This window comes from Macaca thibetana, chromosome 14 (assembly GCF_024542745.1).
Source record: "Macaca thibetana thibetana isolate TM-01 chromosome 14, ASM2454274v1, whole genome shotgun sequence".
Taxonomy (NCBI): domain Eukaryota; kingdom Metazoa; phylum Chordata; class Mammalia; order Primates; family Cercopithecidae; genus Macaca; species Macaca thibetana.
This window is the reverse complement of record NC_065591.1, coordinates 56,820,466-56,845,847: the sequence shown is the minus strand read 5'-3', so window position 1 is coordinate 56,845,847 and position 25,382 is coordinate 56,820,466. Positions and strand designations below refer to the sequence as shown.

Here is a 25,382-nt window from a genome sequence, read left to right as displayed (position 1 = left end):
CTACATACTCACCTGCTCCTGCCACTTCACCTGAAGTCCTTATCCTGTGACGTCACAGTCAGTTGCCATAGTGACCAATTGTCCGTCACAAGCAGAGGATTAGGACTTCGGATGGAGAAGACACACATTTATGATGCAAAAAGGTCGTGGGGGTTCTCCCTTGGCAGCTAACTCTACCCACCAGGAAGATCCAGTCACACACAAGCAGAGAGGAAAAAAGGGAAGGATGAACAGGGTTGACTGGAGGAGACATTAGGATGGGGCAAGGCTACAAGTACAGCACAATTTCAAAAGCACAGAGCAACCAGATGAGGGGGAGTGGCAGGGATATGCTTGGAAAGACTGGCAGGAGAGTAAGCTCCTGAAGGAAACTGAATGCTAAGCTCAGGAGCTTGACCTTCATCCTAAAATAAAAGGCAGCCCAAAAAGCTTCTGGAGAGTGACTGAGCTGGGCTTTATGATTATCTTGATGGACTGGACACAGGGAGGTCAGGGTAGTTGAGCATTAATGGGACCCTAAATGAGGGTAGAAATGGAAAAAAGCAACAGAAGACTCATTTCAAAGAGAACTGACAGGACATAAGCAAATTAGGATGTTGGGGCTAGTGGTAGTGTGTGAAGAACAAAGAGTCAAGTGGAGGGCTCTCATGAACAGAGGTAGGTAACAGGAGGAAGAGAGCAGTGGCCAAATCCCATGTTATCTATGCCTTCCTTTCTCTGGCATCCTTGCCCTCTTAAGATCAGGCTTCATTCTGCCTTGCCTGGACCAGTGATGCCCAAATCTGGAGAGCTTGTTAGAAATTCTGAATCTACCAAACCCAAATCTTTTGTGTGTGGATGTGGGACTGGGAATCTGTATTTTTAGCAAGCATCACAAACAATTCTTAGGCATTCAGACCAGCACTGGTTCAAAGCCCAGCAATCAGGAACCAATGGCCTGGACAACTGCAGTAGTACAGCAGGTCTTCCTGTATCCAGTCCTATCTCCTCCAGTCATTCTTCTCACTGGGCCAGTATGAATTTGTTTTTTTCTTGTTTGTTTGTCTTTGGTTTTTTTTGTTTATTTTGAGACAGCGTTTCATTCTGCCACTCGGGCTGGAGTGTGGTGGCATGATTATGGCTCACTGCAGCCTCAGCCTCCCAAGCAGCTGGGACTACAGGTGTGCACCCAGCTAATTTATTTTTCATTTTCTATTTTTTGTAGAGACAGGGCCTTACTCTGTTGCCCAGGCTGGTTTTGAACTCCTGACCTCAAGAGATCCTCCCCTCTTGGCCTCCTCAAGTGCTCAGATTACAAGTGTGAGCCACCACAACCAGTCAGAATGACTTTGATCATATTCCAAAGTACAGATGTGACCATATTATACTGATCAAAAACTTTCAATGGCTCCCCGCTGTCCACAGAATAGCTTAATCAAGATCCTTCACAATTTGGCCCTAAGTTTCCTTTCTGAACAGAATCCATACTTCTCTCTTTCAAGCATCCCATATTCCAGCCAAAATTAACTCCCTCCTGTTTCTAATATTTGCCCTCCCCTCCCCTCCATGTGCCTCATCCTAACACTATTCCCTACCTGGGAGTCCCTTGCATATTTTTCTGACTCTGCCTGGTTCCTGCACAGCTATTCCTACTTGGTGTCACCCACAGATTCAAACCACCCAATTTCCCCAGACAGAACCTAAAACAGGGGTCAGAAAGCCATAAACTGCCTGTTCTCGTAAATAAAGAATACAGTAATGCCCATTCATTTCCATATTGTCTATGACTGCCTTCTGCTTTTCTGCTACAATGGTAGAGCTGAGTAGTTGGAACAGAGACCGTATGACCCACAAAGCCTAAAATATTTACTATCTAGCCCTGTGCAGAAAGTTTATGACATCTGGCCTAAAACAACAGCTCCTTAAATTGTGCTAGCCTCACCCTTTGGGGTTTAATTCTGATTAAGGGGATTTTGCTTGTTTCCAAGGCCATGTCCATCTTCGTGAACTCTAGTTCTGATAACTGGGTTGCATCTGAGCTGGACATTCAAGTTTGTGTAGGATGTTTCAAGCAAGAAAAGGCATTTCAGGAGGAAGGAACATTATAAACGGAGAATTACAGATATGAAAGTGTGAGGCCTCTTTGGAAAGTCTTGTAAGGCTAGAACATATAGATAAATGACAGATGAGGCTATAACATTAGTTTGGAACCAGATTAAGAAAAGACTTGGAGGCCATGCTAAGTATCCATTTTAAACTGCAAGCAACTGGAAGCCTTTGGGTAGCTAGAAGTGCAGTCCCGGAGTCAGAGGGAGTGATCAGGGTCAAAGCTAGAGCATAACCACAGTGGCAATAAGTGAAGTGAGGTCAGGAAAAATATCACTATTGGAAAGAATAGGGAATAAGCTGAGGTCAGGCAGGTATCCAGGGACTGTGAGGAAGAGCCAGACAGCCAATCTGAGCCAAGAGTCAGAATCTGGCTATGAAAGCCAGGTGACTGGCTGGGGCTGGAGATGGATGCATGATCCATAGCCTTCAGAGCCCATGCTCCTAGGAACCACCTGGCTGTGAAACAGGCTTTCTGTGCCAAGAAAGTACCCACAGTATAATGCAAAAAGTACAGGTAGGATGAAGTCTGGGCTCATTTCATTTGATAGACCCTCACTGACCCAGGTAGCACCTCTGTCTATTTTCATCCCAAATCTTAGTCAGTGCAAAAACTGATGCACTGACATGCTCCATGCTAAGCCACTGATCCCTTTTCCAGCTGGGCCTGGAGAGAGAGACAGAGTTGGGGAACCAAGGGCAGCATCCTATTCTGGGTCTGTAGTTTCTACTGGCCCTCAAGTCCAGGAAAGCCCTGGACTGTCAGGCAAGGGAGTTGGGTTTTTTTCCTGGCTCTGCAAGTGACCGATCATGTGGTTTTCAGCAGGATCCTAGCCCTTCCTGGACTCCTGATGCTTCATCTATGCAGTGAGGGGTTGGAGTTTAAGGGCCTTCCCTGCCTCCTGGCCTCCACAGCACTCAACCTTAACTGCTCCCCCTTAAATCAGAAAGTTCCAGCAGACAAGAGGCCCCTCGAAGATCTCATCCATCCATCACAGCCATCTCGAGCTCCCTCCCTCAGCAAATCTGTTCCCTCAGCAAATCTAGTTCCAAGCAGCACTGGCTGCAGCAAGCACCTCCCCCAAAACACAGCCTGCCTCCTTTCCATTACTGGGGGAATTGCTCTCCCAGTAATGGGTCCTGTTCTGGAGTGCCAGTGCTACTCCCAGGGCCCTAGAGAGCTAATTAAGGTAAGGAAACTGTTCATGAACTAAAAAGCCACTCCACTGATAGGGCTCTGGGCTTCAGCTTCTATACCTGCTGCACACCCAGCTCAGTAGACTGCCCTCCACCTGGGAGACTTGAGTCACTGCCCACAACAGACCTCAAAAGGCTGGACACACTGCAGCACCTGGAATGAGCAAAGAATAGTCACCCACCTCCCAGGCTCCTATAGCTGAGATCTCACCCCCTGCCTCCCATTCCCACCCAAGACCATCAGAGCCCCTCCAGCTGAGCTGCTCATTAAAATAAGCATCATTTCCCTCTCTGACTCTAAGGTTGTAGCATCTTGCATCAGTTCCCTCTCTTTGGATATTCCTAAAGTCCCAAGGCCTGTCCAACGAGGGACCGTGATTGCTCCTCCTTTCAGCATTAGTAGTGTTTGGGGGATGCTGTCACCCTTCACTAGCTTCAAGAAGCATGGGGCTACAGTAGTAATTTGGTGTTGTTAAATCTCATTAGGTCTAGCCCTGAAAGCCAGAAAGGGCCTAGGATTGCCCAGTCTATTAGTGCTAGAGTCCAGGTGAGCTCTAGGGTCTGTGACTTCCAGCTACATCCCCAACTTTGAAAATGGGAAAAATAAGATACTAAACAAGTAGATTCTGGAATCTGCATCTCAGTATCAAAGTCTTCCAGCCATGATTTGTCTTTTAATTGATTTGAAGAGAAAAAATAAGTACTGTTCCTTTTCCTCGCATGGGGAAGGAAATATCCAATTAATTCCCTCTTCCCTTTCCTAAAATGACAAATAAAACCACAGCAACCCTGAGAACCCTGAAGACAGAGCCAGCATATGGTAAGAGTTAGTTTCAGGGATGTTAGCTCCCTTCAGAGCTTACTACATTTACTTAAAGTATCATTTTGGTACTCAATGGCCAACTTTCCAGATAGAATTTGACCTGGGACCATTTTTAATTAGCCACAAAAGCAAATAGCCCCAAGTAGATATTCTCATTGACTGAGAAAATCCAATTTCAATAGCTGGCATTTCTGTACCCAGCCATCGCACTGCATGGCTAAGCCACTGTATTCTCACCACACTCCTAACTTTGCTCTGGTCTCCATCATTAGCTTTTGAAGATCTTGCCCAGCTGGTCTCCTCAGTGCCTGAGAGGTGATGCAGACCCATTTTTCTAGTTGCTGGGGAGAATCTCAACTCAGCTGTGGCTGTATTAATTAAAGATTTGCGCTTGATCCAGCAATTCAAATACTGAGTATACAGTAGTCCCCCCTTATTCATGGAGGGTACATTCCAAGATGCCTGAAACAGTGAATAGTACAAAACCCTATATATACAATATTTTTCCTGTGCATACATAGCTATGATAAAGTTTAATTTGTAAATTAGGCAAAGTAAGAGATTAACAATAACTAATAATAAAATAGAACAATTATAAGAATATACTGTAATAAAAGCAACATGAATGCAGCCTCTGTGCTCGCTCGCTCTCTCTCTGTCTTCCCCCCTCCACCCCCCACAAAATCTCTTAATATTTTCAGGCCGTGAGTAACTAAAAACTTGAAAAGCAAAACCTTGGATGCAGGGGGACTACTGTATTTCCAAAGAAAATGAAATCAGCATGTCAGAGACATACCTGCACTCCCATGTTCATAGCTGTATTATTCACAATAGCTAGGACAGGGAATCAACCTGTGTCTACTGATGAATGGATAAAGAAAATGTGATATATATATATACACACTATACTATTCAACCAGTAAAAAAAAAAAAAAAAAAAAAAAAAAAAAAAAAAAGAAGAGGAAAACCTGTCATTTGTGACAACATGGTTGTATCTACAGCACATTGTAAGTGAAATAAGCCAGGCACAGAAAGACAAATACTGTATAAGCTCACTCATGTGGAATCTAAAAAAACTGATCTCATAAAAGTGGACAGTATAAAAGCAGCTACCAGGGTCTAGAGTCGTTGGCAGGGGGCAAGGGTAGTTAGGGAGATGTTGGTCAAAGGATACAAAAATCCAAGTTAGATAGCAGGAATAAGTTCAAGAGATTAATTGTACTGCATGATAAGTGTGGTTAATAATATATTGTATGCTTGAAAGATGCCAGGAGAATGGATGTAAAGTGTTCTCACCACCAAAATGATAATTATGTGAGGTGATGTGTATGTTAACTGGCTAGATTTAGTCATTCTGCAATGTATTTATACTTCAAAACATCATGTTGTACACTGTAAATACATAGTTTTACATGTCAGTTAAAAACTTTTTTAATTAAAAAATATTTATATTTGCTGGCTCAGGCTGCAGAGTTTGTTCTTTCTTCAAAGATTCTCCATGGAATCTCCTCATCAGTTTGGTATTCTAACTGAGTGTGGACTCTCCCCCTGAGCAAAGTGCCACGATGTTGATCACAAGCTTTGAAGACAGGTGAACCTGAATTTGACCTTACCAGGCAGTAGTTGTTAATAAATATCCCAAGTAGTTGTCTATAAGTATCCCATCCCCATATTTTTCATCTATAAAATGGGAGTACTAATACCCCCTTTATAAGGCTGCTATGGAGTTTACAAAAGATAATGCCTCTACAGTGTCTGCCAATCAGTTAAGTGCTTGATAAATGTGTTTTGTACCTCCCACTTGAAGAACAAAAAGGGACTGTATCACAAGTGAAAAAAGCCTTCTACCCAGGCTTTATTAATTAAGTCATTTATTCAATAAATATTCACTTAAGACCTCCTCTCCTGCATCATGTTCTGTGTTGGGTTGCAGGGTTACAGACCTGAAAGGCACCATCTGGATGAATAGGAAGATGCCTACCTCATGCTATCCCCTCAGTTCCAAGCCCCAGAGCAGGAGTACAGGCCTGGGGAGGAACTAGAGCCAAAAACCAGATCGACAGACCCTGAGCCCAGGCACAGCCCCTCTTCCATTCAACATAGCAACGGCTCGGCTCTGCCCAGGAAGCAGGAGAAACAGGTTTACAGAAATGAACTCGGCCCCATGCAGTGTGGCTCCATCCGGTTGGAGGCATTGAAGCTAGGAAACTGTTTATTCCTCAGCCTCTATCCGCCTCCCCTGCCATCCCTCTACCGGCTCCCACATTTTACTTTAAAAAAAAAAAAAAAAAATACAGATTTCTGCCCAGATTCACAGAAAGAGCATAAACTTTCCGGAAAGCCCGTGTTCCTACTCTGCTGGACAAAGTGACTTTACTAAAAACTCTCTCCAAACATGGCTTCTCAAACTACAGACCAGAAATCTAAGTTCAGGTATTGGGTATTTCACTAGGCTAGCCAGAGATAGGTGACAGCTCTGCCTTTCATCAGACAGCTGATTTGGGAGCCATTCTTTTGATCCTTCAGAAAATATTCAGTGGGCAACTGATATCTGCCAGTCCTAGTACATGGAGAACTTACCAGAGTTATTGATCCTTTACTTGAACTTTAAACAATCTGCTCCTCACTGTATTATTATCACCTGTTTATCTGGCTGTCATTCATAGACAATGAGCTCCTTGAAGTCAAGGGCTCTGTCTTTTCTTTTTTTTTTCTTTTTATTTATTTTTTTTTTTTTGAGACGGAGTCTCGCTGCGTCGCCCAGGCTGGAGTGCAGTGGCCGGATCTCAGCTCACTGCAAGCTCCGCCTCCTGGGTTCAAGTCATTCTCCTGCCTCAGCCTCCCGCGCAGCTGGGACTACAGGCGCCCGCCACCACGCCCGGCTAATTTTTTGTATTTTTTAGTAGACACGGGGTTTCACTGGGTTAGCCAGGATGGTCTCGATCTCCTGACCTCATGATCCGCCCGTCTCGGCCTCCCAAAGTGCTGGGATTACAGGCTTGAGCCACCGTGCCCGGCGGGCTCTGTCTTTTCATCTCTGTACCCTAAATGCCATACAGCCTGGCACATAGTAGTCAATAAATATCCATGAGGGAGAGACAGACATACAAACCAACAAATACCACACCACATAGGGTCCTCTTAATAGTTCCAAGTAATAAAGAGGAAGTTAGGCCAGACGCGGTGGCTCACACCTGTAATCCCAGCACTTTGGGAGGCCGAGGCGGGCAGATCATTAATCAGGAGATCGAGATCATCCTGGCTAACACGGTGAAACCCTGTCTCTACTAAAAATACAAAAAAATTAGCCAGGTGTGGTGGCGGGCGCCTGTAGTCCCAGCTACTCGGGAGGCTGAGGCAGGAGAAAGGCATGAACCCGGGAGGCAGAGCTTGTAGTGAGCCAAGATCTCACCACTGCACTCCAGCCTGGATAACAGAGCAAGACTCCGTCTCAAAAAAATAAAAAAAGAGGAAGTTTATTCAACTTTTTACCCATAAATGCAAATGTGGAAGGTAACCATGGCCTAGCCAGACCATCAGACCTACTAAAGAATATAAGAAGCCAGACACAGTGGCTCACTCCTGTAATCCCCGCACTTGGGGAGGCTGAGGTGGGCGGATCACCAGAGGTCAGGAGTTCCAGACCAGCCTGGCCAATATGGCGAAATCCTGTCTTTACTAAAAATAAAAAAAATTAGCCGGGCATGGTGGTTGGCACCTGTAATTCTAGCTACTCGGGAGGCTGAGGGAGGAGAATTGCTCGAACCCGGGAGGCGGAGGTTCCAGTGAGCCAAGATCACACCATTGCACTCCAATCTGGGCAACAAGAGCAAAACTCCACCTCCAAAAAAAAAAAAAAAAGAAAGAAAGGAATATAAGATGCCACATAGTACACATATTATATGAGAAACTGCCTCTCTGGTTCCAAATTAAGCATGTTTCCGTCTAACAGGCTTTTTTCCCCTATTTACATCTTCTTAAGTTCTAATAACAGCATTTTTTTTTAACATTTCTTACTTTCTACAAATGAGGCATAGTACAGAAGGCTTTATGTATATGTCCTCATATAATCTTCACAACAGTCCTATGAGTTAGTAACTATCACCATTAACCTCATTTTACAGGCAAAAAAAAAAACCTCTTGGTTTTTACACAACTAGTAATGGCAGGCAGATCAGGAATGACACTCAGATGGCCAAATATACTGACACCAAAGCTTTTGGTTTTTATTCTTCATTGCAATTAGAATAACTCGGCAACAAATATTATGATCCAGGTAACTGTCATATATATAAAGAGAGACAGATGGAGTCTCACTCTGTCGCCCAGGCTGGAGTGTAGTGGCGCGATTTCAGCTCACTGCAACCTCCACTTCCTGGGTTCAAGTGGTTCTCCTGCCTGAGCCTCCCGAGTAGCTAGTGTCTGCCACCACTGGCACCTGCCATCAAACTCAGCAACTTTTTTTTTGTATTTTTAGTAGAGACAGGGTTTCGCCATGTTAGCCAGGCTGGTCTTGAACTCCTGACCTCAGGTGATCCACCTGCCTTGGCCTCTCAAAGTGCTGGGATTACAGGCGTGAGCCACCACAGCACCCAGCCTATATATATTAATTTAATGTTCTCCTTTTAGAGTCACACAGCCTTGACACATGCATAATTCGTTCACGTTAAAAACCTTAAGTGAGATCAAAGACCTGAACTTAAGAGCTAAAACTATAAAACTCCTAGAAGAAAACAAAGGGGAAAATATTTGTGACATTGGATTTGGCAATGATTTCTTGAATGTGACACCAAAAGCACAGACAACAACAATAAAAAACATAGATAAGTTGGACTTCATGAAAATTTAAAACTTTGTGCATCCCAGGACACTATCAACAGAATGAAAAAGCAACTCACGGAATGGGAGAAAATATTTGCAAATCATATATCTAATAAGAGATAGGTATCCAGAATGTGTAAGGAACTTCTACAATTCGACAATAACAAATGATAACCCCATTAAAAAAATGGGCAAACTGAAACTCTATACCCATCAAACGACAACTCCCCATTTCCCCAGTCCCTAGAAATCACCTTTCTAGTTTCTATCTCTATGAAGCTAATATCTCTAAATATCTAAATATCTCACGTAACTACTCTAAATATCTCACGTAACTGGAATCATACAGTACTTGCCCTTTTATAACAGGCTTACCTCATTTAGCATAATGTCCTAAAGCTTCATCCATGTTGTAGCATGTGTCAGAACTTCCTTCCTTATTAAAGCTGAATAATATTCCACTATATGTACATACTACATTTTGTTTATCCATTCATTTGTTGATTAACACTTGGGTTACTTCTACCTTTTGGCTATTGCAAATAATGCTGCTAGAAACATGAGTGTACAAATATCTCTTCAAGTCCCTACTTTAAATTCTTTTAAGCATATATCCAAAAGTGGAATTACTGGATCATATGATAATTTGATTTTTAATTTTCTGTGGAACTACCATATTTTCCACAGCAGCCACACTGTATTATATTCCCTCCAACAGTGCACAAGTATTCCAATTTCTCTACATTCTTGTCAACATCTATTATTTTCTGCGATTTTTTTTGGTTTGTTTGATAGCCATCCTAATAGGCATGAGGTGGTTTCTCATCATGGTTTTGATTTGCATTTCCCTAGTGATTAGTGATGTTGAGTATTTTTTCTTGGGCTTATTGGTTATTTGTACTTCATCTTTGGAGAAATGTATATTCAAATCTTTTGCCCATTTTAAAATCAGGGCTTTTTTTTTTAATTGTTGAGTTGTAGGAGTTCTTTTTATATTATAGATATTAACCCAACAATGCTGGAACTTTTTTTCATGGCTTAAAACATCAGAAGTTTATTACTTTCAGTGATTCATGGGTTGACTGAGTAGTTCTTGTGCTTCAGTGATGTCATCTGGGATATGGCCCAGTCCAAAACAGCCTCACTCATGGCTAGCAACTGGTATTGGTTGTCAGGCAGAAACCTCAGTTCTACTCTCCATGTGACTGCTTGGGCTTACTCACAGCATGGAGACTGGATTCCAAGATGGCATATTCCAACCAGCAAACTTAGACATTGCAGATCTCCTGAGGCCCAGCTTTTGAAGTTACACAGCAATATTTCTGCCACATTCCAGTGGTTAAAGTAAGTCATAGGACCAATACAGATTCAGGGGAAACAGAAATAGACTTCACCTCTTGGTGGGATGGGTGGCAGAAAAGTATTGTGACTATCTTTAAATCCCTATAGTCAGGAAGGGCACCATCACCAAAGCTAGCAAAAGGTGCCACCACTGCTGCAGAGGCCCAATGTCATTTGGTCCAAAGCACAGACTGCCTTATGTTGATGTATTGAGACTGCCATCTCCTATTGCTGCTAATACCAACAGTGCTATTTACCATTACTGAAGAATTATGGTAAAGTCACAGGCACCATCCTTCATACTGTCAATACTGCTGAAATCAATGGTACCGAATACCTTGCATCCTCATTGTCCAACATGATTTTAACAAAACTCCTTTAGGACCATGTGCAGTGGCTCACGCCTGTAATCCCAGCACTTTGGGAGGCCGAGGCAGGCAGGTCACTTGAGGTCAGGAGTTCAAAACCAGCCTGGCCAACATGGTGAAACCCTGTCTCTACTAAAAATACAAAAATTAGCTGGGTGTGGTGGCACGTGCCTGTAGTCCCAGCTATTTGGGAGGCTGAGGCAGAAGAATCACTTGACCTCGGGAGGCAGAGGCTGCAGTGAGCCGAGATCGCACCACTGCACTCCAGCCTGGGCGACAGAGCGAGACACTGTCTCAAAAAACAAAAAAACAAAAAAACAAAACAAACAAACAAAAAAAACCCTCTTTTTGGGATTTTATTCACAGCCCCCAATGGCAGCCACCTATCACTCAGGCGCCAGGTCTGTCCAAGGGCTGTGGGGCCAGGATCAAAGATTGTTAAGTAACACAGCATGAAGCCTGAGGCACTAACATAGAAATCAACCCTCTCCTCTGCCCTTCGGCACTGGAACTGAACCAAACCTGACCACCTCATTTGTTTCTTTTAAGTTTTATTTTAGGTTCAGGGGTACATACTTAGGTTTGTTATATAGGTACATTGTGTGTCATGGGGGGTTTGGTGTATAGATTATTTCATCACCCAGGTAATAATCACAGTACCTGATGGGTAGTTTTTTGTTTTGTCTTGTTTTGATTTTTTTTTTTTTTTTTTTTTGAGACAAAGTCTCACTCTGTCACCCAGGCTGGCATGCAGTGGTGTGATCTTGGCTCATTGCAACTTCCACCTCCTGGGTTCAAGTGATTCTCATGCCTCAGCCTCCCAAGTAGCTGGGACTATAGGCACGTGCCACCATGTCCAGCTAATTTTTGATTTTTAGTACAGACAGGGTTTCACCATGTTGCCCAGGCTGGTCTCGAACTCCTGACCTCAGATGATCTGCCCACCTCAGCCTCCCAAAGTGCTAGGATTATAGGCATGAGCCACCGCACAAGGCCTGATATGTAGTTTTTTGACCCTCACTCTCCTCCCACCCTCCACCCTCAAGTAGGTCCCAGTATCTGCTATCCCCATCTCTGTGTCCATATGTACTCAATCTTCAGTTCCCACTTATAAGTGAGAACATGAAGTATTTGGTTTTCTATAATGCTGGAACTTTTAAGATATATTTGTGATTCACCATATTTATACATTTAACTCACTGGATTTTCAAGAGTTCTTTAAGTAATTAGGAATGCCTATTTGCTAGATAACTGGAGTACTTACAAAGAATATAAATTACATTTTATTTTATAAAAGCCAATATTAACAAAATTTGTAAATAAGTTCACATATTAATCAAAGGCCCTTTAAATGGCATTGTTAAAATTTATGCCACTTATAAAGAGAATAAGATTTGTTAATTAAAATTAAGATTAAGGAAAAACTAAGTTTATGTTTAAAAATCATATATTAATGTAAAAAAATCAAAATAGATCATCTCTCTCCTGTACTCCAAACTCTCAGCAGACTCTGAGAGGCAAGATAGCTTGCACATGGGTTCAGAGGGCTTAAATATGTAGATAATCCAGACTACACTTTTTAAAACTTTATTATCACAATGAAACACTCGTTTTAAAAAATTATTGGACAGAACTCATGAAAATATGTGTGTGGACCAGCTTGAGAACATTTCACTAATTAAGAGTGTGGGCCAGGTGCGGTGGCTCACGCCTGTCATCCCAGCACTTTGGAAGTCCCCATTTTTAACTAGTGCTATAATGCCTCACAGAGAGCCTAGATTCATGTTTCAAATCACTTGGGAAATACTGCAGAGAACAAAACAAACAGAAAAGATCAACACAATATTTCTAAGTGTTGCTAACTTATTTGACTTTCTCACTGCATAATTTCATTCAATGGATACTCACTGTGCCTCTGTGACATGTCCTGTGCTAGAATAGTAAAATGAAGGCACGCGGTTCCCATCTCCAGTGACTGCACAGTTCCCAATGAGACTGTTTCCTAGGAAACGTGACATTCTGGAGCAAGACACAGGCTCCTCCCTGCTGGGCAGCAGCTTAAATACTGAATAGTTCACTAGTCAGTATGATTCTATTCAAAATCTGTTCCTGACTAATCCTAGGAGGCCAGTCATTCTCTTTCTGCCTTGGAGTTTTAGTGAGTCAGAACACCTCCTCTGCATCTGGGAAGGCAGCCAAACTTTGAATCAAAACCTTCCCAGGCTTCTTAGTCTGCCACCAATTTAAGGAAATCCCAAACATGAAAAGTTCCAGCTTACAAAACAGATATATTAGGCATCAAGAGGATTCGCTCTGTCTCACAGATTCCCCCAAAGATTGCTTTCAGCAATGAGTGTCCCTTGGGCATTTAAATTCTGATTCTTTCTACACCTGAAATTCAGTTCCTATGAAACAGGAAGAGACCTGTTATGTAGTGGGAAGTGAACTTGTGGTCCTTTGTACTTACCATCTGCAACAGTCTCATGAGCCTTGGCAATCTGCCCTAGCTCCTGTATCAAGCCCTGGAAGCAGTCCTTACAGAGCAAATGCTGGCAGGATAGGAGACGAGGGCCCACACCTGGCAGGTCGTGAGGGCACAATGACCAGGTCATTACCACGGCCTCAATCTGTCCACTCTTAGGGCAGGGTTTCTGGCCAACTAATGGCAGCCCCATAAAGCTCATGCCCATGTCCACAGCCATGCCTATGCCCAGAACCAGGGCTTTTCCACTGATATGCTAAGGTGAGAAGCAGCGTGTAGAGCGAGCCAGCTCCACTCCCTGTAAGTGAAGCACAAAGCAGAGTGATCTATTTCTTTTGGGCAGAAAAAAATCTTGTACAGGCCAGAGGGGCCTCGGAGAACAAGGCCTCAAAAGTCCAGGCCATGTTCCTCCCCAGAGCTGGAGGCTCATGCCTCAGCCACAGTTCCTCACCTGGGACCAAAAAGAGAGTCCAGCCATCTCTGCCGTGGAAAACAAAGTCTGGAGGTGTCTGCTTTTGTTTGAAGGCAAACAAACCCTTCAAAAGTGTCCCAGACTTGTGCCTCTCCTTATTGGTAGGCAAGCTTGACCTAAGTTTTAATTTTGGAAAAAGGAAGAAAACTGCATTATTGACAAGTTTATGACAGGCACTTTACATACTGTATTTCAAAGGGGTTAAGACACTTTTACAAATTAAATAAAACCAAGAGGGACAGGCTGAGGAAAGAGGCTTAGAGAGGTTGGGTCACGCACAAAAACAGATGGCAAATGGCAGAGTCCAAATTCAAATCCAAGTCAGTCTGATTCGGGACTCCAGCCTTTTTTTTTTTTTTTTTTTTTTTTTTTTTTTTTTTTTGAGACAGGGTCTCACTCTGTGGCCCAGGCTAGAGTGCAGTGGCACAGTCACAGCTCACTGCAGCCTTGACTTCCCCAGGCTCAAGTGATCCTCCCACTTCATCCCACCTCAGACTCACAGGTAACTGGGATGACACGTGCATGCCACCACACGTGGCTAATTTTTTGTATTTTTAGTAGACAGAGTTTCACCATGTTGCCCAGGCTGGTCTCAAACTCCTGGACTCAAGTGATCTGCCTGCCTTGGCCTCCCAAAGTGCTGGAATTACAAGTGTGAGCCACCACACTTGGCCCATGCTCTTAATTAGTGAAATGTTCTCAAGCTGAGGTCCACACACATATTTTCATGAGTTCTGTCCTCTAATTTTTTAAAACGAGTGTTTCATTGTGATAATAAAGTTTTAAAAAGTATAGTCTGGATTATTTACATATCTACCACAATATGATTTTGGGGGTAGTGTTAAGAGCCTAGGATCTAGTACACACCAGGCAGTTTTACTTGTCTCAGGTTAATGAGCTGAGAGAGGAGCAGACTTAATACACAAATAATGTATTCTTGCCACTTGAAGTCTAAACGACATTGTGGCACAAAATGATGCATGTTTTACAGTGCTTGGAACAGAGAAAGGAAGTGGGAAAATTGAGCCATCATCATTGTGGCATATGTTTGCTGAACTTAGCTACAAGAGTGAGCACCACATTTAAGTCTTAATGATAGTTTACTTTAGAAAAACATCAAGTACATGTGAAATTAATATTATTAATTTGATGACTTTATAGTTTTTTATAATTTATAAACTGTATTCAGTTTTATAGTTGTATAAAAACTAAAGGCCAAAGGAAGTTGTACCTAGTTTTATATTTGTACTTATTTAAGAAACAAAATACAAATCATTTAATTCAAATCTGGGTCTCAGTAATTATGCAAGTTTGAGAAAAATTTCACCCCAGTATGAAGTCTTTAGGAGACAAGCCTTCAGGAAGGAGGAAGGGTGATGGGGCTGGGAGAGGCCAGGTTGCCTGGGGTCCAGAAAGATGCCGCTACATAAAGCCATAGATAGATGTGCACTTCTAATTCCTTCTGGGAATTATTTAGCAGAAAACAGCCATAGCAGCAGCATGATTAGAGACAAGGACAGTCTCTATTAGAAGTTCAAGTATGCCTGAGTTTCTTTCATTGGGCCGGTAGTTCTCAAACTTTTTGGTCTTGGGAACCCCTTTACATATGTTTACTTATTGAAGACTCCAAAGAGAGTTTATTTATGTGAGTTATATCTATTGCTATTTACCACATTAGAAGTTAAAGCTGAGAAAATTTTAAAACACTAATTTTCATAACATAATAAACCTGCTATATGTTAACACAAATAACATACTTTATAGGAAAAAATAACTATTTCTTTTTTTTTCCTTTTATTTATTTATATATTTATTTTTTAAGACAGGGTTTTGCTCTGTTGCCTAGGCTGGAGGGCAGTCGTGCGAAGTTCACTGCAGCCTCAAACTTCTGAGCTCAAGCAAACTTCTTGCTTCAGCCTCCTAGGCAGCTAGCACTGCAGGCATGTGCCACCACACCCAACTATTTTATTTTTATTTTTATTTTTGTAGAGACCAGGTCTTGCTATGTAGCCCAAGCTGGTCTCAAACTCCTGGCCTCAAGTGATCCTCCACATTGGCCTCCCAAAGTGCTGGGATTATAGGCGTGAGCAAACTGCACCCAGCCTAAAACAAAATTAACTTCTTTCATAAAAATTAATTTAATGAGAAGAGTCACACTGTTTCTCATATGCGCCAAACTCTTTAACATCTGGCTTAATAGAAGACAGCTGGATTCCCATACCTGCTTCTGCAGTCAATCTGTTATATGTTCTTTTGTTTATAGTATATGAGGAAAATCCAGTCTCACACAGACATATAGCTGGAAAAGATAGGAGTACTTTAATAGCCTTATCAGGTAATTGTGGATATTCTTTGATACCACACCAAAATTCAACAAGTGGTAGTAGTTTCTTAAATGTTATTTATAACGTAGACTCTGAACCAAACTTTTCTATTTCTGTTATATTAAAATCTGCTGATCTTGCTCTTTGAACTACTCTTTTCCGCAGGCATAATTTTTTAACACCAAGCATTGGTCATTTGGAAAATACCAGTTCAATGACTTAAGCAGATGTTCCAAATATCGACACATTTCATTACACAATAACAAAAAAATCACATTCTTTAGAATCACCTCTAATCTCATCAGAAATTTCTTTAAGTATTGAGAAGCTGCCAAACTCAGGGAGGCACCAAAAACTGTACCAGAATTCTAACTTGTGCTTGAACGCTTGAATTTTATCATTGGCAACAAATACTGTCATTTCACTTTTGAGAAAATATCTGACAAATTCCCATGTCTGATTAACCACAGTTTGTCTGCCAGTTATTGTTTTTTGTTGTTGTTGTTGTTGTTGTTGTTGTTGTTGTTTTGAGATAGAGTTTTGCTCTTGTTGCCATGGCTGGAGTGTGCAATGGCATGATTTTGGCTCACTGCAACCTCCGCCTCCCAGGTTCAAGTGATTCTCCTGCGTCAGCCTCCCAAGCAGCTGGGATTACAAGCATGCACTGCCACACCCTGCTAATTTTGTATTTTTAGTAGAGACATGATTTCTCCATGTTGGTCAGGTTGATCTTGAACTCCCAACCTCAGGTGATCTACCCGCCTTGGTCTCCCAAAGTGCTGGGATTATAGGCATGAGCCACCGTGCCCCGCCTGCCAGTTGTCCTTTCGTGTAATACTGATGTTTCATTTTTTATTTATTTTTATTTATTTATTTATTTATTTATTAGATGGAGTCTCGCCCTGTCATCAGGCTGGAGTGCAGTGGTGTGATCTTGGTTCACTGCAACCTCCGACTCCCTGGTTCAAGTGATTCTCCTGCCTCAGCCTCCTAAGTAGCTAGGATTACAGTCATACACCACCATGCCCAGGTAATTTCTGTATTTTTAGTAGAGACGGGGTTTTACCATGTTGGCCAGGATGGTCTCGATCTCCAGACCTCGTGATTCACCTGCCTCGGCCTCCCAAAGATTACAGGTGTCAGCCACCACACCTGTCTGTGATGTTTCATTTTTTAAAAAGCTAGTTTAACTTGCAACTCAATAGCACAAGCACAGTTTCTCACTTTGATTTGTAGCAGGAACACTTTTTCTTCACACAGAATATCAAAAAGAAATCTAAAAAAGTACTTCAGAATTTAAGATTGAGATTTAATAAAAATTGTTACCACTTTATCATTGATGGACATTCTTCAGGTAAACTCTCTTCCTCTTCCTCTTCCTCTTCCTCCTCCTTCTTCTACTACTACTACTACTACTACTACTACCACCGGCAGATGCCTACTACTACTACTACTACTACTACTACTACTACTACTACTACTACTACTACCGGCAGATGCCTAGTGGTAAAGAATATAATGTTTTGTTCCAGTTCGGTGCCCAAAACATCAGCAGTTTTATACAACATTGCTTTGGCATCAGTGCAAATGTCAACCAGTGAAAAGATCAAATAACACGTTAGCTTTATTATTAAAATTGTTTTGACCTGTGGACCCCCTGAAATGATCTCAGGGACCCCCTACCCCATAGGGTCTACAGATCACACTTTGAGAACTACTGCATTAGACCTTGCATCACAATCCTGGGAATTCAGGGAGGTATCATGGCTTTCCACCACGAGCAAGTACTACACAGGGTAAGAATATAAAGAAGCAAGCATCTCATTTATGTCTTAGAAAGCCATTGAAGTTACTCCACGAAAGTAAAAGTTTAATTTAAAGGCACATCCACGCAATGAGTTTCTGATTTGAGAAGAGGAAGGGTCAAATGACCCCATTTCTGCCCCCTTTCTGTGGCTGCTTTCATCATAAATTAGTTCTTCCCTCTCCTTCTTATCTCCCCTGACCTAGAAGAGTGGAGGGGACAGAGTTTGGAAGACTATACTTACACCAAGATAGTAAATTCAAATGCCTACAGGGGCTGGGCAATCTATATGAATAAAGTGCTTTACTTAAAAGAATGTGGGTCTAGTGTCTCCAAATCTTAGTTTTCCAAAACCCCAGAAATTCTTATTTTTATTTAAATTTTAAAATGTTGGTAAAAAGTTAAATTTTAAGACAATACCTTGCCACAAACCACCTCCTTTTAACATCTTACCACATCTATATTTAAGAAAAGGAAAATATTGACTGGAGTACCCTAAGTTTGCCAAGGAATGACGGAACAAGTCATTCCACATCACACTGGCAATAAGAATTTCAAAGATAGTTTGCATGAGAGGTACAGAACAAATTATCATAAAAATAACACTTATTTTAGGGAGAAAGAGTAGGTAATGAGAGTACCTACTCTTTGCTAGGCTGTGTTATATATGATACATTATTTGTTTGCTTGTTTAATGTATGTCTTAGACATAGTCTTAGGGAAGGACTTTTGCCCTTCCCTATTCACAATTGTACCTGCCCTTCACTTGCCTGACACCTAGTGCAGGAACACAGTATACACTCAATTAATATTTATAAAATGAATGAATTAATCTCATCATTTTTTCATTATACAGACAAGAAAACAGATTCAAAGAGAATATGCTATTTGTTCAATACAATTCAGTTAGTAAAAACAGAACTAGGAGACTGGGTGTGATGGTCACGCCTGTAATCCCAGTGCTTTGGGAGGTCGAGGTAGGAGGGCTGCTTGAGGCTAGCAGTTTGAGACCAGCCTGGGCCACATACAAGACCCTATCTTTAAAAACAACAACAACAACGACAACAACAACAAAAACAGAACTAGGCAATGAACCCAAGTTTCTGTGTTCTTTCCATTAATTTTATCCTCTGAAATTAAATGAAAACCCAAATACATAACTTCTTTTTTCTGCTATTGTATAAACTGTTCTCAAAGACTCTAGAATTTCTCTTTTCATGTTTTGTTACTCTGAGTTTAATGGCAGCACGGTTTTCCACCCTAGTTTCCAACAAAGCTTTAGGAATATAATTGCCATGTAGAACAATCTATCCAACACTGGATAGAAAGACTCCTAAAAATCCCTAATCTTCCAATTAGATTATTTTTACTTTGTGCTGAAGAAAACCCCGCCTGATCTTATGGATTTCCCCTAAATGACATATATCAAAAACTACTGATAAAGGCAAACAAAAACCCCCAAGGCTAGGGAGGTTAAAATGAAACTGGAAACTACATATTGCTGGTGAATAAATTGGCACAATCCTTTTGGAAAAAATATATAGTAACATAAAATGAATCACAAAAATGTTCATACCATATAATCCAGCAGTCTCACTCCTGGGAATTTATCCTAGACAAGTTATTCAACAGGAGAAGAAAATATTATATACAAATGCTCATTCCATCATTGTCTCTAACAGCAAAGAATACAGTAAGAATTTTTTTAAAAAACAAAACACACAAGAAAGTGGCTTAATAAATGGTAGTATATGCTGAAAATAAATTACTCTTCAGCTGTTAAAAATAATCATGAAGACTGGCTAGTGATACGAAAAACTGCCATGGTATTAAATAAAAAGCAGAATACAAAAGGATTTGTATACTATGATCATCAACTTTGCAGACAGCTATGTCTCCACGTATACAAGGGTTGAAAGGTAATACTCAGAAAACAGCACCATAGGGTGGAATGATTTGAGTTGCTTATACTTAAATTTTTTTCAGAATTTGTTTTACTGTTGTACTATCTATTATGTTTACTTTTTCAAGTCTTTCTGAAATAAATTGGGATTTCTTTTTTTTTTTTTTTTTTTTTTGAGACGGAGTCTAGCTCTGTTGCTCAGGCTGGAGTGCAATGGCCGGATCTCAGCTCACTGCAAGCTCCGCCTCCCGGGTTTCCGCCATTCTCCTGCCTCAGTCTCCCGAGTAGCTGGGACTACAGGCGCCCGCCACCTCGCCCGGCTAGTTTTTTGTATTTTTTAGTAGAGACGGGGTTTCACCGTGTTAGCCAGGATGGTCTCGATCTCCTGACCTTGTGATCCGCCCGTCTCGGCCTCCCAAAGTGCTGGGATTACAGGCTTGAGCCACCGCGCCCGGCATAAATTGGGATTTCTGAGTTTTTCTCTAATTCTCACTTGGAAAAAAAGCAGAAACACTGCTTCTTCCCATCTTGATTAACAGTGCTCTACTTAAAAAAGAAAACAAACATAGTATTTCCAAATGTCCGTATCTAAAGATGGAGAGCAAGAAAACAGAGCTGGATCCATCCAGGATGTTGCTGCTATCTGAAGGACTGATGTCGAATTCAGGAACCCAGCAAAGAGAGAAAGGAAGAGGGATCACCAGGGCCTTCTTCAGGGTGATGATGTGTTCCCAAGGCCACCTGGAGAGAGGCCCGGCGCAGCAAAAAATCAGCACACTTGCCTGCTTCACCAGGATGCTGCCTGGTATCATCTCTTCCATTCATTTCAGAGGTATTTTCTGAGGCCCTCACACTCTGAGGAAGCCCAGATGCCTGAGATGTCACAAAGCTATGCTGTACTTCAGAAGAGATGTCACAGAGAAGGACACCTCTCAGGAGTCATGGCCAAAGGTCATGTCCCATGTGCCTAGTTGGGAGGGACAGGTCCCCTAATGCCAAATATCTGGCTGCTACTCCACTTTGCAGACAGAGAACTCAGCTTTGTCTGCTCTCTCAGACCTCTGTCCACCTAGGAAAAGTGACACACACTGAACAAACCTCACATGAGTTGTGTGTTTAAGTCATGTGGTTGCCTTTTGAAGGAGAGGGAGCTGGATAGAAAACTGGATAGAGCCAGATAACTACCCAGGGTACTCCCTCTACAACCAGATCAAACCATTGATAAGAAGAATGTTAGGTGAGCACAGAACCCAACGGGGAGTGCTGGGTCCACTCTGGGAGGTCTTCTGTTCAGCCGGGTGGCCTGAGGGACAGGATGTAGCTCCTCCATAACCAAGGAACCTGGCGAACTATCCAGGAGAGTGTCTCAGCACCTAGAACCCTACCCCAACTCCTTGCAGTGGTGGTCCTCATTGCAGGCCCCAGCTCTAATACCCCTGATGGTTCCCTTCCATTCCCAAGGCTCTGCCCAGCTTACCTGCATTGACAGATCATCTTCCCAAGGTTAGGTTCCAGGTAACCCAGCTCATTTCTTGTGCACTTACTGGCCAGTTTTGATGTCAAATAGAGGATGATCTCTTCTTTGATCTCACCTCCTACTCTCAAGACCCCTCTTCCTACTGGTCACATGCAGTATGTGATTAAGGTTGATGGAGGGATGAAGACCATAATGCTGTGAGGTCAGAGAGGGACTGGTCACTGAGGTAAAAGCAAGAGATCTGGAGAGAGAAGACTCAAGGCTACGCCCAGGCTCTGTAGCTGACCACCTATGCAGCGTCTGACAAGTCACCCAATTCTTCTGTGCTTCAGTTTTCACACGCATAAAATGAGGCTGGTAGTGCTGTGCCTTCAGGCAGATGCATTTTGTAAACTGCCAAGTGCTCTGAAAATGTTGGTTGTTATCCTTGTAGACTGAAGTGTTCTGGGAAGAAACAGAATATAAGGTGGACCTTAAAGGTTGAGGAAGATTCAGGACACATGGTCAGGAAGAGGATAGGCACTCCGGGATGGGAAACAGCATGAGCAAAGGCAAAAATGCAGATGGGATATACCAAACATGGCTGCAGTAGAAAGCTTGTGTAAGGGAGAGGCTGAGGTAAGGTTGGAAAGGCAAGTGGGCTATATTCTGTTGGTCATAAGGAGCTATTGAACTTTTTGATCAACTAAGTAAAAGAATGGAAGTCATGTTTTTGGAATACTAACCTGGTGGAGATGTGAAGGATACAGAGATTGGAGGAGGGTTAGAAGGCAGGCAGAGTGAACAAAGGAAGGTGTTGTAAACTCCAGATAAGAGATATGATGCGGGCCTGAATGAAGGCAGGGGCACTAAGGCTTAAACAGAGGAAGCACATTGGAGAGATAGAACAGAAACAAAAGGATAGGGTGACAGTGCAGCAGAAGAAGAGAAGGTTTGGGGACAATTTTCATTATCTAGGTGGACAATGGTGCTACTCACCAAGACAGAGAATAAAGGAGAAGGCACCAGTGAGCAGTGAAGATTGAGTTCTTTGGATATGTTTACTTTGTCTGTAGAATGTCCAAGGAATACTAACCAGTAATTAAGTGACCATATGGATGTGGAGGTCAGCAATAAGGATGTGAATTGAAGCCACCCAAGAAGACCATATACTGTGAAAACATAAGGACAAGGACAGAAGGCTGAGGAACATCAACATTTAAATGGTGGACAACGCTGGAAGAATCTGAAAAGAAGACTGAGAAGTGACCAAAGAGTAGGAGGAAGGCAAGACTTTCTCTAGAAAAAGACGTCAACAGATTAAAGTACAACAGAAAGAACAAGTGGTATCAAGAATAGGAAGAGTCCAATTTGGCAATTGGTTCATTAATGGCATTAGTAAGAACAATTTCATTGCAGTCACAGGCTGTGAGCTAGATTGCAGAGAACAATGGATGGGAAGGTGCAAATGGGCAGGATTTGTAGACTACTCTTTTGGGGAGCTTGGCTGTAAAGGAAAGGGCAAGGACATGGGAGAATTTTGGATTTTTTTTTTTTTTTTTTTTTTTTTGAGCTCGAGTCTGGCTCTGTCGCCCAGGCTGGAGTGCAGTGGCGTGAATCTCGGCTCACTGCAAGCTCCACCTTCCCGGTTCACACCATTCTCCTGCCTCAGCCTCCCGAGTAGCTGAGACTACAGGCGCCCGCCACCTCGCCCGGCTAATTTTTTGTATTTTTAGTAGTGACGGGGTTTCACCGTGTTAGTCAGGATGGTCTCGATCTCCTGACCTCGTAATCCACCCGCGTTGGCCTTCCAAAGTGCTGGGATTACAGGAGTGAGCCACCACTCCCGGCCAGAATTTTGGATATTTTTATATTTTAGCTGAAGGGGGCAAAAGAAATAAAAATAAATAAATACACACTCACGCTCACACATACACACAGGGAATAACTGAGGGGGTGGGATTTTAAAAATTTATTTCATTTTTCCCATGGGATCTATTAATAGACTAGCGAGGGGATGGGATCTTGAACACTGGCTGAAGTAACCGACTTCAGAGAGAAGACACGCTGCTATTAGCGAAGACAGGGAGGTGAGGGGAAGTTCATTTATTCACTCAACAATCACTAGTTGAGTGTGGATAAAAGAAAACCGTCCTTGACCACATAAGGAATTAGGTCTAGTAGGGAAGACAAATGTAGGTCAATAAATTACATAAGGGCTGTACTAGATTGTATGGTGGTACAGGTGGGGAAGCGAGCAACTATGTCTGCATTGTGTCCAGGAAAGGGTCACAGGCGTGTTACGTAGATTCTGGAGAAAATTCAAAAACAGCATTTATTTTTACTTATTTACTTTTGTATGTAGAGACAAGGGTCTCACTATGTTGCCCAGGCTGTTGTTGAACTACTCGCCTCAAGCAATCCTCGCGCCTCGACCTCCGAAAGTGTTGGGACTACAGGTGTAAGCCACTGCGCCTGGCCTAAATGTGGCATTTAGAAAAAGTATTTACAATATCTGCATTAAAAGAACCATAAAGCAACCAGGCATCTAAGTCCCTGAACCGATTTAAGTTGCTCAAACCTGAGAGGACAACCAAATGATTGATAGCAGAAGGGCAAAAGAGAAAGGAAGCCGGAGTGCCCACTCAGGAGTGTGAGCGGGAGGAGGCATTTCGGGAGCCGCCCGAGCTTCAGAAAACCGAGCGAGACACCAGGTGGCCATACTGAGGATTAAACAGGGCCTCGCGGTTCCGCACTGCGGCCGGGAGACAAACCAGCCGCCACTATCACCAGCCCCGAGCAAACCACTAAGAACTGGGGAGGCGCGCGGGGCGGCTCAGGGCTGGCGCATTTGGTGAGGAGCTTGATACCGAGGCCCTTAGGGTCGGCTTAGGCGGTTCCCTGGCCCAGGCGCCAGAAAAGGGGCCGGCTCAAGCAGGCATGGGCGGCGTGCAGTACAGCACACCTAGCCCCGATTCTTCAACAGTTCTCGTCTTCCGAGCCTGTCACAGCCGGCTTCACCGAGACCGTTCACCCCCACCACAAGATTCTGTGAAGGGTATCACCACCCCGAGGAGGCGACTAGGAGACGCGCAATCCCGTGAGACCAAGAGGCCCCGCCCGAAGCCCGGCCTCTGTGACCGGAAGTGAGGCACTTGGCCCCGCCCCCCGTGCCCGATACCTCGCGAGACTTGGCGAAGGCCTTCCTTTTTCGTCTGGGCTGCCGACATGGTAGGTGTTTCGCTTCTTGCCTCCTCTTCCTTGCCGGCGGGGACTCCTAAGCTCATTCCCATTGCCCCTAGTCATCCACTCCCTACCATGGTCGGGGCTTCCAGGCTGCGCATGGCCGCCTGCAGGGCAGGGTGGCCGGCGCGGGCGCGGGCGCGGGGCGGGGCTCCCGGAGCCGTCTGTTAGGCCCGCGGTTCAGATCTCTAGGACACGCGGCCTCCGGCGCTACCGTGGTGAGCACGGCCCTAGGCCGATCGGTACCCACAACTTTACCGAACGCTCAATTAGTTGGGTCCTTGATCCACAGGCTTACAGGCCCATCTCACAGCTGGCAGGCATCGCCCCCTGCCCCTAATTCCTTAGGCCTTACCACCAAGCTTTTTCCACACAGCCATCCAGACTGAGGAAGACCCGGAAACTTCGGGGCCACGTGAGCCACGGCCACGGCCGCATAGGTGAGTGCCGGCTTCCCCTCGGGGTGGGCCTTGGGCTCTCTTCGGGTGCTTAGCTAGTCTGGAGATCGGTAGCCTATAAGAATAAGACCTTTTTGTGGGGTCAAGTTGGACAGCTGTTGATTTTTTTCTGAGGATCCTGTAGTAGTCCAGTTCTAAGGAATTTCACATCAGTGGAGTAATAGGAATTGAGCAGGCACGGTATTAGGTTAGTTGAAGACGTGGAGTACTGTGGGAATGCTGTGATGTGGAACCTGAAAAGATGTTTCACCCGGAATCCTGAAGTAATCGCATTGCTGAAACCGGCATCGGTAGGGTAGGAACAGCGTAAGCGGGACACAGACGTCTGGGGAAACGCTCGGCTTTTGTACGAGGAAGTATTGAGAGGCATGAGAAGGCTGTGTGGTGCATGTAGCTTTCTGGGGGGGGGGCGGGGGGGAAAGACTGATCACTGTCGCCCAGGCTGGAGTGCAGTGGCGAAATCTCGGCTCAAGCGATTCTCCTGCCTCAGTAGCTGGTATTACAGGTGTGCGCCACCACGTCCGGCTAGTTTTTCTATTTTTAATAGAGTCAGGGGTTTCTCTGTGTTGGCCAGGCTGGTCTCGAACTCCTAACCTCAGGTGATC

General features: G+C 43.4%; 2 protein-coding genes across 8 annotated transcripts in view; one reads left to right on the top strand and one right to left on the bottom strand.

Annotated features, from left to right (window-relative positions):
- Positions 1-37, bottom strand: part of TRIM66 (tripartite motif containing 66) — a 47,182-nt gene extending 47,145 nt beyond the window's left edge. For both annotated transcript variants that reach the window (XM_050756080.1, XM_050756081.1), the window contains exon 1: positions 13-37. The gene's annotated coding sequence lies outside the window, so the exon portion shown is untranslated. The remainder of the gene's footprint in view (positions 1-12) is intronic.
- The window catches only part of RPL27A (ribosomal protein L27a), a 1,008,958-nt gene that overhangs the window by 981,656 nt on the left and 1,920 nt on the right, over positions 1-25,382 (top strand). For all 6 annotated transcript variants that reach the window (XM_050756501.1, XM_050756503.1, XM_050756504.1 and 3 more), the window contains exons 2-3: positions 24,283-24,307; positions 24,696-24,759. In XM_050756501.1, coding sequence (XP_050612458.1) covers positions 24,305-24,307; positions 24,696-24,759 — 67 coding nt within the window. In that variant the 5' untranslated portion in view covers positions 24,283-24,304. The remainder of the gene's footprint in view (positions 1-24,282; positions 24,308-24,695; positions 24,760-25,382) is intronic.